The sequence below is a fragment of the Carcharhinus amblyrhynchos genome, chromosome 25 (assembly GCF_965287045.1).
Source record: "Carcharhinus amblyrhynchos chromosome 25, sCarAmb.v2.hapA, whole genome shotgun sequence".
NCBI lineage: Eukaryota > Metazoa > Chordata > Chondrichthyes > Carcharhiniformes > Carcharhinidae > Carcharhinus > Carcharhinus amblyrhynchos.
Genome location: NC_137348.1, coordinates 2,687,706 through 2,700,915, shown reverse-complemented (window position 1 = coordinate 2,700,915; position 13,210 = coordinate 2,687,706). Strand labels below are relative to the sequence as shown.

The following is a 13,210-nucleotide window of genomic DNA, read 5'->3' as shown; positions in this document are numbered from 1 at the left end:
TGTTGAATGGGTATATTTATGATTTGGCTTTAACATCAAGTGTTGTACAAAGTAAGTCAGACCTGTATTTGCAGCGTACTCACATTTCTCTCAAGTACATTTTTTCTGGAGCTGAGTCACTGTATGGACACCCTATCAACACTGAACCCAGGGGTTTCCAGGTGGAAAGACTGGGTCTTTCTCGGGCACTTCGAAAGGAATGTTTAACCATGCTGGAGTCACATATAGGCTGAGACAAGGTTAATAACAGCAGGTATTCACCCCCACAGGATATCCCTGACTCAGGTGGGATTCCAACAGCAATTCACAATCACTATTACCCATACGTGCTTTTTACTTTCAGATCCTTTAAACTGAATTTAAATCTGGGGTTTGAACATTTGGATATGGGTAACAGAAGCAGTTCAGCAGCAAGCTCAGCAAGGAGATGTAGAAAGTCAACAGACTTACTTCACCAGCGGCCCTGGGAACTTCCTCAGCTCCTCTTGTTCGGGCATGTGCTGCAGGATTACCTGGGGAATGGAACATCCACATGTCAACTAGAATCACAAGCAGCTTTTAGAATTATTGTTTAAAATTAACCAAAATGCCTGATCGGATATCAAATACATTGCACCTGTTCTAACTTAAACAGCACAAGTTTATGGGTTCCTTCCCTCACTATCCTCCACAATCAGAACCACCCCCTACACCCCCCCCCCCACCCCACCCCCACAATGGCAGATATGGCATCCCTCCATAAACCAAATTCCAGGCAGGATTCCTGGGCAAGGCTGATAACCAGGAAAGATTGGAAATATCCCAAAAATCAGGCAGCATCTGAGCGAAACGAGTTGTTTTGTCTGTGACTGTCAGAGGGGAAAGGTTAGTGCCCCTCCATTGTAAAAGTGAAAAGCCACCCACTTGCCCTGCAAGGGTGCAGCTTGGTGAGAGTATTGTCAGAGTTCAGTATTGTCACATTTCCAGCACTATTTTACAGGTGCTGGAAACGTCCAGCATTTTAGGGGATTAAACATTCACCACCCTGTCGAAAACCAGCCGGAGGTATCGCACTCCATGGTTTCCCTGCAGAGTTGGGGAACTGGAATAAACACAGTTCCTGGTATTAATTCAGGAATAGATGGTGGTTGGAAAACTCTCTCCCCGCCCCAACTGCCGAGCCTCTGCCAAAACCAAATGAAGACCAGCATCGAGGGGAAACCCAGGAGTGTCCCTTCCTTTCTCCTGGGGAGTGGCCTGCTCTGTTTCCCAGTATCTCCCCAACATTCAAATCCAGGGCCTGCACTAATGGAAATTTATCAGAACGAGAACGTCTGTCACCCAAGCTTCCATGTGTATCCCTGGGGGCTCTATTAACATGCATGCTGGATAGCTGGATGGGTCTGACAGGGCTAAGAGCAGTACTGACCATTCAGAGCAACACCCAGCAATGTCCACAGGACTAGCAGAAAAGAATCAAGAACTTGTGCCTCATCACGAAATATAATGAAGACAAAATCCCACCTGCCCTCACGCCCTAAAGTACCTCTAGGCTGTGCATCTCCACCAGGGCAGGCTGTCCTTCTGAAGGGAGGTTGGGCAACACTTTCAGCAGCTGCCCTCCAGGGCCGAACCGGACACAAAGATGAGGAACTGTGAATTTCTCCGGTGTCACTGGTCTTAATGGAGCCGGAGCTAAAACATAAAACATCGATTAAAAAAAAAGGAATAGACTAAACAAACTCCTTAATTAGATTCCAAGCTGTAGCTCAGACCCAGGTATCCTTTATTCAATATGTAAATTTCCCAAGCCTCTCGACTAGATTCCAGCAAGTAACGCATTTCTGAGTAACATTCAGTTTCTCTGTATAATGAAGGGACCACATATTGAAGGAAATTGGCCAGGTACAGTAACTGAATGTTAAAAGTAGCATTGTTTTTAAGTAGCATACATTTTAGAGGAACAAACCTTTCTCCACAGGCTGCCAACCTGTTTCTCCCGGGTACCTGTACTGGTAATCCGAGTAGCCTGGATGTACCGTATATTCAGTGCTGGCTACCTGGGCTGGTGCTTCACTGGCCAAGTCTTGCTGACTCCTGTAAATCTGGCTCTATAATGTAAAATAAAGTGGAGTTAGAAAGTGGAAATAATTGGGCTGTAGGGTGTAGCAGTAAAGCAGGCCCACATTTAAAATCATACATTGTCCTTTATTTACACATTCCATTATCAATTCCTATCTTCAGATTCAAACAGAAGCTATTTATATGCAAACATGAAATGCTATAATTATGCACTCCTGCAGAAGGGACGCTGCAACGTAACCACAGGCAGGACTGCAGCTCCCATTATAAATGTGAATGCTGGAATTTGAAAGAAAGTGCATGCAAGCACTAGCTTTGGAATATGTTAGAGCCTGTTCTTGATTCTCAGTATTTCACCTGGTGAATGACAAGTCTACAAGGAAGCTAGCAGCGAGGAAACTGCAGCCTGTTCATTAACAAGCACACACCAACTTACAAAAGCAAAGGGTAGGGATGCAGAAAATTGAAATCAGCAAACTGTGATGAAAGGTCACAGATCTGAAACATTAACACGGTTTCTTGCTCCACAGGTGCTGCCTGACTTGCATTTTCTGTTTTTATTACAGACTGACTTATCTACAAACAGGCCATTCGGCCAAAGCAGTCCATGCCAACATTCATATACTCCACTCAAGTCTCCCATCAGCATGGGGCAGCACAGTAGTACAGTGGTTAGCACTGTTGCTCACAGCACCAGGGACCCAGGTTCGATTCCCAGCTTGGGTCACTGTGTCTGCGTGGGTTTCCTCTGGGTACTCCAGTTTCCTCCCACATTCTGAAAGACATGCTGGTTAGGTGCATTGACCTGAACAGACGCCAGACTGTGGTGACGAGGGGAATTTCACAGTAACTTCATTGCATGTAAGCCTTACTTGTGACTAATAAATAAATAGGCCATCTTTCTCCGAATAAATTTACCAATGATCAACTTCCCCACTAAATATATCTACATCGTTTAAATTCAGCTCGTCCCTAAGCTCTTTGGATGAAGAAATGTCTCCTGAATTCTTGATTAATTTTCTTGGTAACTTGCTGATATTGACAGTTTCGAGTTTTGCTTTTCCCCTCCAGAGGAAACATTCCCTGTATCCATTCTATCAAAACCTTGCCTCATTTTAAACACCTTGATGAATCCTCTGCTTGCGTTTTTCAAGGGTAGAAAGCCAGTCTATCAATTCTTTCCTCATATGTATACCCACACATTTCTATATAATCTTTATAAATCTTTGCAAGTCTTCCACTACCTCTATATCCTTTTTATAATATGGCGGCACAGTGGTTGGCACTGCTGCCTCACAGCACCAGGGACCTAGTTTCCATTCCCGGCTTGGGTCACTGTCTGTGTGGAGTTTGCACATTCTCCCTGTGTCAGTGTGGATTTCCTCCGGGTGCTCCGGTTTCCTCCCACAGTCTGGAGACAGGCTGGTTAGATGCATTGACCCGAACAGACGCCAGAGTGTGGCGACTAGGGGAATTTTACAGTGACTCCATTGCAGTGTGATTGTAAGCCTTACTTGTGACTAATAAACTTTACTAACCAGAAATGTATGGTGTGGTCTCACCAAGGTTTGGCAGAGCTTTAGCATAACTTCCCTACTTTTCAATTTTAGCCCTGTAACAAAGACAACTAGTCCCTGGTTTGTTTTATCTTTTTGAATGGCCTTACTAACCTTGTAGTGCAATCTCCAATGACTGGTGTATTTGTACTGTTAGATAACTTTGTTTCTCTACTTGTGATGAACTTTGTCAATTATTTGTGCATTATTCAAGTTTATTAACATCTTGTCATTTTAATATGGATTATCACAAACCCATACCACCATCACTCCCAAATTTGGTGTCATCGCAAATTTAGAAATTATAAAGTCCAAATCATTAGTGTAAATTGTGAGCAGCAATGGCTCTATCCCAATGTCCTTTGTGGAACACCGCTTCCCAACTCTCAAAGCAGCTAGTGATCAATTCTACTCCATAACTCCCATACTCTGCGACCACAGTCATTAGTCTATTATGGGGCACCTTATCAAAAGCCTTTTTGAAAATCCAGATAAATTACATCTACCGCATTGCCCCTGTCTACTCTGTGTTCTCTCCTCAGACTATTCAATCCGGTTGGTCAAGCAAGATTTTCCCTTTTCAAATCCATGCTGATTATTCATTTCCAGATATCTTCTACTCTTTCCTTTAGTCAGAATTCCATTATTTTTCCTCCCACCACCATTAAGTTTATTGGTCTACAATTCCCTGAACATATCTTGTCTTCCTTAAGTACAGGAATTACATTAGCCATCTGCCAATCCTCTGAAATTGCAGTTTTCTAAAGAATGATTAAAAATGTGTAGAGAGGCTATCACCTCCCTCAATTACTTAAAACTACGTGGATGTCCTCCACCTAGACTTTAATTCAGCTCATCCCTGCTTTATCTCAGTGTTTGCGTCATCATTCAGTATTAAGTCTTTCTGTTCTCTCTGGCAAAAATCAAAGCAAAATAATTAGTGAATACTTCTGCCATTTCTCTATTTAACCTGTGGTATATTATCCGGTCTGTCCCTTAATGGTTCCATTCCTGGCACAGTCTCCTTTTTCATTCATGCATCTGGAAATTCATTTATCATTTTATTTTATGCTCCTAGGTAATTTAGTTTCACAGCTCCTCTTCGCCTTCCTTTTTAAAATTCTCTTAATTGACAGCGCAGATGGAGAAGGTAGTCAAGAAGGCATATGGTTGGAGAAACTTGGTTTGTTCTCACTGGAACGACGAAGGTTGAGGGGAGACCCGATAGAAGTCTACAAGATTATGAAAGGCACGTACAGAGTGGATAATCAGAAGCTTTTTCCCCCGGAGTAGACAAGTCAATTACTAGGGGGCATAGGTTTAAGGGGCAAGGTTTAAAGGAGATGTACAAGGCAAGGTTTTTTTTTTAAATCAGAGGGTGGTCGCTGCCAGGGGAAGTGGTGGAAGCAGATACGATAGTGACTTTTAAGGGGCGTTATGAAAAATACATGAATGGAATGAAAATAGAGGGATATGGTCCCTGGAAGGGTAGAGGGTTTCAGTTAAATCAGGCAGCATGGTCGATGCAGGCTTGAAGGGTCTATTCCTATGCTGTAATTTTCCTTGTATCTCTTCATGTTCTATTTTCTGTTCTCTGCTGTCTATGTCTCATTCCTAACCCTGACTTGATCCTCATGTCATTTGTCAACCTGTTGGGCACAGAAATTGAGCTAAATGTTTTTGTGAGTCAAAGAGATTTTTATCCCAAATCCTAAAGGCAAAACTCCAAAGTGCACAGAGCACACAGCGAGTGTTGGCTGATTGTGGTGATAGGAGCTCTTGCCCCAGTGGCCGAGCCACTCCTCACCTGCTGTGACCGAGATCCAAAGCTGCTGCGTCTGCTCCTTACGCTATGAGAGCTCAGTGCACTGTGAACAGACTGCTCACTGTGCGTGCTGCGCCCATCAAACTCATCAGTGTATGGGTCCTGCCGGCTGCCTTCATCAAAGCTCATGTCGTATCGAGGGTCATACTGCCAGAGGTCCTCAAGCCCATTCCGCCTTCCAACAGAGAGCAATCGGGTTAATGTTTTCAGTGGAACCTCAAAGAAAATCTCAGCCAACCACCCCCTCCCCAACCAACCACCTCCTCCTCCACTCCCCCACCCCTTCTGCTCCCACAAACAGCAATGAACATGTATCATGTTGAACTGCACAAACAGAATTAATTTTTCATTTCTAAACCTCTCATTGAAAAGGTGCTGCTCTCCTCCACACCCACCCCCTTATGACACAGGGCCAGGAGGCCATTCAGCCCTCTGATCCTACTATGCCATGAATTCAATCACTTACCCGCCTTGGTTCAGAATTCCTTCATCCCCTTGTCAACAAAAAATCAATTGCAGTGTTGAAATTTTCAATCTATCCCCAGTCTCAACAGCTGCTTTGGGGGAGAGTTTTCCAGACTTTTATACCTGTGTGAAGTACTCACCCCTGAACAGCCTAGCTCTATTTACAGGTTACAACCTCTTATTGTGGAGATAGTTCTTATCTACGCTGCCAACTCCTTTAATTATACAGTTTTAACTATATAATTAAAATGTTTATATTACCCATCATTGATAACCCAAGGACACCTGCCTATGCAACTTATCCACAATTTCCCCGATTTGGTCAATAAGAAATGTGGGGTGGCATGGCGGGACAGTGGTTAGCACTGCTGCCTCAGTCCCAGGGACCTGGGTTCGAATCCGGCCTTGTGGTCACTGAATGTGTGGAGTTTGCACGTTCTCCCCATGTCTGCATGGGTTTCTTCTGGGTGCTCTGATTTCCTCCCATGCTTAAACAATGTGTGGGTCAGGTGAACTGGCCGTGCTGAATTGCTCCTTTGTACCGGGAGACTAGCTAGGGGAAATGCATGCGGTTTTGGGGATAGGGCCTGGGTGGGATTGTGGTTGGTACAAACTCAATGGGCTGAATGGCCTCCTTCTGCACTATAGGATTGTGTGTGTCTATGTGATTGATCTTATTTTGTGGGAAGCACCCACCCAAAGAGTTAATCAGCTTTCCTACACACAATTGTTATATTAACCAGGGTGATGCTGGCAGTTTGAGTCAATCTAGGAAGCATTCCGTTCAATGTCCCGTAGAGAATGCACTGAAACACATTATCCCCGCAATGCCCCTGCCACTTGTCCCCCACCCCCAACAATCTTCAGGATAGTAAAAAGTATCTGAGGAGATACGTAGAGTCTCTGCTTGACTAAAATACGACTGACCGTGGCAGAGAAACTGGACAACAATGTCTGCACCCATGGGATCTGTTACTCACCTGTCTGTGTAGAGCTCCCGGTAAAAGTCTCGTGCTTGGTAAGGTCCGTAGTACCAGTACGGCACATCATAGTCCCTGTAGTCTCTATAGCGGGGATCATAGGCAGCTGGGTCATACCTATCCCACTGAGCTGAATCTAGCAACAAGACACAACACAGCAATCACTGTGAAACACTGCAAGCTGCAGGGAGAAGGAAAAGGAAAGAAGAAAGAACTGCATTTCTGTAGCACCACTGACAGCCCCAGGACATCCGAACACTCTTCAAAGCCAGTGAATTATTATTGAAGCTTTGTCACCATTGTAATTATGCAAATGTGGCAGCCAAATTGCACAGCAAGATCCCATCCACAACAGCAATCAAACAATGACCAGCTATCAGTTTTGAGTGATGTTCTATATAGGATAAACATTGGCAAATTCACTGGGGAGAACTCCCATGGTCTTAGAACAATGCTAATGCATCCAAACAAGAGGGACTAGCAGCAGCTTGCGGAGAGCAGCAGAAAGCAATATAAATCTGGATAATTACAGCTCCACCTTGGCAGTTGTACATCACAATTGCACGCACTTATACCTGAGTAACATCATGGAAGATCAGCTGCCAACAGTGCAGCATAGTCACCAACTGAAGGAGAGGGAGCTTACTGAGCGAGGACCTGAAACACGGTGGGCAGTCTTACAATTGAGCTCTGCTACCTGACTCAGTGGAAAATGGAGGAAAGAAGAAAGCAAGGTTAAGCTGCTTCAAATATTAGAGGGCATGGGGAGTGAACAGCAGAGTGGGGTTAGACTGGGAGGAGTAATCAAGATGAATGGGAAAAAATGGAATTAGATAGAATGGGATAATAAAGGGCACAGGGTGTGAGCAGGAGCATGGGATTAGAATGAACAGCTCATGAGAAACAATCCTGATATCAGACAGACAAGGCCGACTGCCCGGTTTCAAAGCTGGAACATTTTATAATCCAAAAACCACAACAAAGTTCTACACCCAATATCTTACCTTACTGGCATAGTACAATTTAAATATTAACCATCAATGCATTAGTTACAAAATCCATGCCATTATTGAAAAAAATCCAGTCACAATTTGGTAAGTTTAAGGGATAAAGTCAATGCACCAGTTCCAGTCACCACGTTTAATGCTCACTCCATTATACAAGCTGAGGTTTGGAAGAAACCCACCAACTCATGAGAACACACACCCACACACACTGCCACGTCGTTGTCAAATCTATTCTGGTTCACACAGTCCAGTCTAGTTTTTAAATTCCTTCTCAGGATTTGAGTTTCACTGGCAAAGCTGGCTTTCATTGTTTGTCTGCTGTTGCCTTGGCTGAGTGCCTTGCACGGCCAGTTTAAACAGCAGTGAGAATCAACAACATTGGTGTGGGACTGAAGTCACACACAGGCTCAGTCCAGCTACTTACTGACCACTGCTGAGTGTAAGAAAACCAACTCTCCAGATGATCAAAAGTGACTCTGTCTTACCTCTGTAATGATACTGGCCGTTGTAATAATCCGGATAGTAATTGGCATAGCTCTCTCGCCCTCCTCTTCCACTATACGAATCTTCAGCACATCCCTGCCTGAGAGCACCAAACAGAAAGTAGGAATGAAAATCAAACTAACAGCGAGTGAGAACCTTCACGTTGAAGATCGAGAATGCAAATCTGACAGCATCCATCCCTGCAGCTCAACTAGCATTGGATACAGAGACGACCTAGCCGCTGCCACAATATTGCTGAGTAATAGAGGGGTATATAAAGGTATGTTCAACGAATGGTGAACAGTCTAGAGTCATCTACTTCACACACACCCACAGTGTGGAAAAAATGGAACAGACTGCCCAAAGATAGTGGAGACACATTCAAAGCAAAGGACGAAAGTATTTTGATTAACAAAACTAATTAGGCTGAAAAAGGATAGACTAAGAGGATGTGGGTGAGAGACTAAATTGTGGAATCATAGGGTAAGACAGAGAGGCTGAGGGAGGTAGTGTAAAGAAAAGGGGCTTAGCCAGGGCAGGCAAGATTGCCAGAGGTTCACTTTTTGTCAATGGCAGGAAGAAAATGACCAAACCAGCCAGGCTTGCCACTCACAATCCTGGGGAGTGTGCCTGAGATGCTGCCATCATACCATCCAAGCAGTCAAATGGAGGGCCAATGCACAGGTAGCAGGCACTTGGGAGAGCTATGGACGATGCACTAGCACTGCAGTCTGAACAGAATTTAATGGCTTCAGAGAGAGGGGTTCACGTGGTAAATTTACAAGTTGCTGCAGCATTAATGGGCAGAAGGATCTCCACAGCAGCCATTTCCTCACAGACTTCAGTCACAGGACTTGAAGGAAAACTATACTCAAACACCAAGTACAAAGAAAAACCCATCTAGACTACTCACCAACCCCACAAACCAATCCAGAAATAGCGGCTGGAAATGTGCGAGATTTAACTAATGGGAAGTTTATGAATGAACACATCAGCTTGTGCTACACTAAGCAACAATGAGTAAGTGGATTAGCGACTTCCCTCTCTGGGCCAGTGCCGCATTCGCTCACACAGCAGGCAGCAATGTCAGTGGGAGGGCTTCCCAGGAAAGATTTGGAGATAGTGAAAAGGGAAGGTGGAGGGATCAGTAACATTAAGAGCCCAGGATTCTGTCTTTGCCCTTCCAGAGATAGAGGCTGCGTATTTGGAAGGTGCTGCCAGGGGAGCAGTGTAGGCGTGCAGGCATTAGGCAAGACCCACAGTGTGTTAGTGATGCCCACCATGGTTCAACAGCCTGCCTAACTACTAAGGCTCAGATTAGAATAATAGGCCGGAGGTCTGCCTGTGGAATCCGTACCCACAGTACGAAGTCTGACAACACCAGGTTTCACAGACTTCGTACTGTGTTTACCCCAGTCCAATGCCGGCGTCTCCACATCATGAATCCGTACCCAGACAGACACAATCAAACTCAAGTCTTAATGCAATGTTGGATCCCATTTCCAGCCGTTCAAATGAAAGAATCGGGACTGAAACCCTTGCTGTTATAAAGTACATACCTGGAAGAGGGTCTGTTGGAGGACTGACTCGCCCTCGAGCTGGGTCGACTGATCTTCTCTCTCTCAGGTTCCTTATAACTCACGTTACCGACGTCATACCTGCTATATCGGCCATAACGCCGGTATGGGTCATCCTAAAGAAACGAGCTTTTGTCAACAACTGGATATCCGACAACAAAACAAACCAGCTTCAACTGGCTGCGTGTCCTGGGGTTATTTATTTATTAAACACTATCACTAAAACAAATTACTTGATTATCACAGTGCTGATTGTGGGATCTTGCTGTGCACAGTGGCTTCTATATTTCCTACAACACAACAGTGACTGCACTTCAAACACCAATTCACCGGCTACAATGTGCCTCGACATATCCTGAGGTCACAAGAATCATTATATAAATTGAAACCCTTATTTACTTTGGTTCCCTAATAATCTGATTCAAACAACATTTATAATCTGCAATGGATTTCCCCCTGAAAGTGGTCATGTGCATAACTCACTGAAGTTGGGCAGCTGGAACAGTTAATAAAATAAAGTGTCCTGGGCTTCAGTAATAGGGGTATAAAGTACAGGAATAAGGAGGTGATGTTGAAGTTGTACAAATCACTATTGCAATCTCAGCTGCAGTACTGGGTGCTGCACTTTGGGAAGGATGTGAAGGCATTAGACAGAGTGCAGAAAAGATTCACAAAAGCCATTCCAGGGATGAGGAGCTTCAGTGATGAAGATAAATTGGAGATGTTAGAACTGTTTTTCTTAGAGAAAAGAAAGTTGAGAGATTTGATAGAGATTCAATGAGGGGTCTGGACAGAGTAGATAGGGAGAAACTGCTCCCACTCATAAAAGGATTCAGAATGAGAGGGCATGGATTTAAAGTAATTAATAAAAGTGATATGAAGAAAATCTGAGTGGTTAGAGTTTGGAATTCACTCTCTATATGATGGAGACTGGTCCAATTAATGCATTCGAAATAGAATTACTTATTTGAAAAGGAAGAATGTGGGGGGGGGGGTACGGAGAGAAAGTGGGGGAATGGAACTAGGTACATTGCTCATTCATTCAGCTAGTATAGACACAATGGGTCAAATGGCCTCCACCTACACCACAACAATGCTGTGATTCCTCTGACCGTTCCTAAAAACATTGATTTCCGGTGAATCGGGCACCCCATGTGGCTTAGTGAGGCCGTTATAAGGTCGTGAGTCAGGGGTCAGTGGCTGGAACCACAGTGGGCTATTTATACCACACACAAACACACTGAAACCAAATTCAGAAACACATGACCTAGGCCATGTCCGAACTCAGCTGACTCAGCACAGATCAGGCATTGAACCAGGGGGTCAATCTTGGTCTGTATAACCGAGTTACACAAATCTCCCCCAGCTCATCTCTCAGAGAATCTTACCTAACATATCAGAAGAGCGCTATACCTAAACCCTCGAGGACAGCCGCAGAGCGTTCTGTACCCACTTATTACTCCTGGTGAAGGACGAAGTCTCTGGGAAAGATGCTGAAAAAGGGAAGTCAGAAAGATAACCAGCCTAGAGGTTTCAGAATAGATCACAAGGGTGAGAGAAACCCAAGTTGAGGGAACATGAACTGAAGGTTTTAAAATAAAGTGAGTAGCAGCTTGGGTCAGATCAGTTATCCAGAATGGAAACAGATGGTTAGACAAGAGGACTCCAACTGACATTCAGCGAAAGAGAAGGTTAGTTAGATGCCTTCACGATCACCACACTCTGCACTAACTGTAAGTATAGGCTCAATGAGAGATGATTTCCAGGTGTTTGGGCTAAGATGTTAATCAGCTGGAATAAAGCAGAGTTTGGGAATTGCAGAGTTCCTCAGCTTTGTGCGACTGCCATCTAAATTAGAAACCTGGCAGGATGATACTGAGATTTACAAAGGCCATACCAGAAATAAGTGGTCCTACCCAACAGCAATGGACTGGAACTCCTTCTCTTAGAAAGAAGGCTGGTCTCATAGAAGACGATCAAATTATAAAGGGGTTCAACAAGGTTGATGAATTATGGCAAAGGCCAAAACTAGAGGGCTATCAATATCAGAAAGTCCCTAATAAACTCAACCGGGAATTCAGGGGGAACATTTTCACCCAGAGAGTGGGGGGATTGTGGAACTCGCTCCCATACAGAGAGATTGAGGTGAACAGTATTGATACATTTAAGAGAAAGCTGGATTAAGGTATGAAGAACAAAGGAACAGAAGGAGATGGTGATAGGGTGAGATGAAGGGGGAGTGGGAAAGCGTTTGTGTAGAGCAGATGGGTGGAATGACAATTACTCCTCCAAGGGAACGTGTGGATCAGTGTTCATGGTGCTTTGGTGACAGGCTGTACTTGATAAGTTAGACAGCCTTTCTAGCCACCTTCTCATGAGGACATTTGATATGACAATATCTGTGTCAAGGAGTGAAAGTGAGAGCCAACTGTATAAGTCAGTGCCAAAATCAAGCACTTCTAGCAAGGGATGAATTCACTGCCCCCCAAACACTGCCAGGACAGGTATAGCACGGGGTTAGATACAGAGTAAAGCTCCCTCTACACTGTCCCCCCATCAAACACTCCCAGGACAGATACAGCACGGCGTTAGATACAAAGTAAAACTCCCTCTACACTGTCCCCCATCAAACACTCCCAGGACAGGTACAGCACAGGGTTAGATACAAAGTAAAGCTCCCACTACACTGTCCCCCACCAAACACTCCCAGGGCAGGTAAAGCTCCGTCTATAACGCCCCAAACATCTTCAGATATAAACTGCAGGACCAATGTCAAATCAAGAGAGATTTTGGGAATCTAAAATGTGAACACAACAGGTCAAGCAGCAACTCTGGATAGTGGAACTCAACATCTCCACAGCTGTGACAGGGTTCACACTCAAAGATGAACTATTGCAATCACTCTGTAGATACTCACTGACACAAAGCTTTTTGGTTTTTAATAAAACAAAGTTTGGCAGCTGTCAGTGACAGCCCAGGAGGAGCCCATTCAGCCTCCCAAACCTGCTTCGCTGATCATTCAATTTGATCAATGATCTGCCCCACAACAGGAGTACTGTTTTCAAATCCTTCCATTGCTTCGCCCTCCCACTCCCAATCTCTGTAACCTCCTCCAACCTACAACATTCCGAGATCACTCAGCTCCTCCAACTGTGGCCGCTTGCAGATCCTGATTTCACTCTTTCATCATAGGTCCCAAACTCTGGAATTCCCTCGAGTCTCTGTGCCTCCCAGCCTCGTCCTGCTCAAACATACT

General features: G+C 44.5%; 1 protein-coding gene across 2 annotated transcripts in view; it reads right to left on the bottom strand.

Annotated features, from left to right (window-relative positions):
• sec16a (SEC16 homolog A, endoplasmic reticulum export factor) overlaps positions 1 to 13,210 on the bottom strand; it is a 67,356-nt gene that overhangs the window by 39,047 nt on the left and 15,099 nt on the right. For both annotated transcript variants that reach the window (XM_080212440.1, XM_080212441.1), the window contains exons 3-9: positions 9,937 to 10,070; positions 8,380 to 8,477; positions 6,888 to 7,023; positions 5,425 to 5,617; positions 1,949 to 2,090; positions 1,526 to 1,674; positions 451 to 512 (exon numbers count right to left, since the gene is read on the bottom strand). In XM_080212440.1, coding sequence (XP_080068566.1) covers positions 451 to 512; positions 1,526 to 1,674; positions 1,949 to 2,090; positions 5,425 to 5,617; positions 6,888 to 7,023; positions 8,380 to 8,477; positions 9,937 to 10,070 — 914 coding nt within the window. The remainder of the gene's footprint in view (positions 1 to 450; positions 513 to 1,525; positions 1,675 to 1,948; positions 2,091 to 5,424; positions 5,618 to 6,887; positions 7,024 to 8,379; positions 8,478 to 9,936; positions 10,071 to 13,210) is intronic.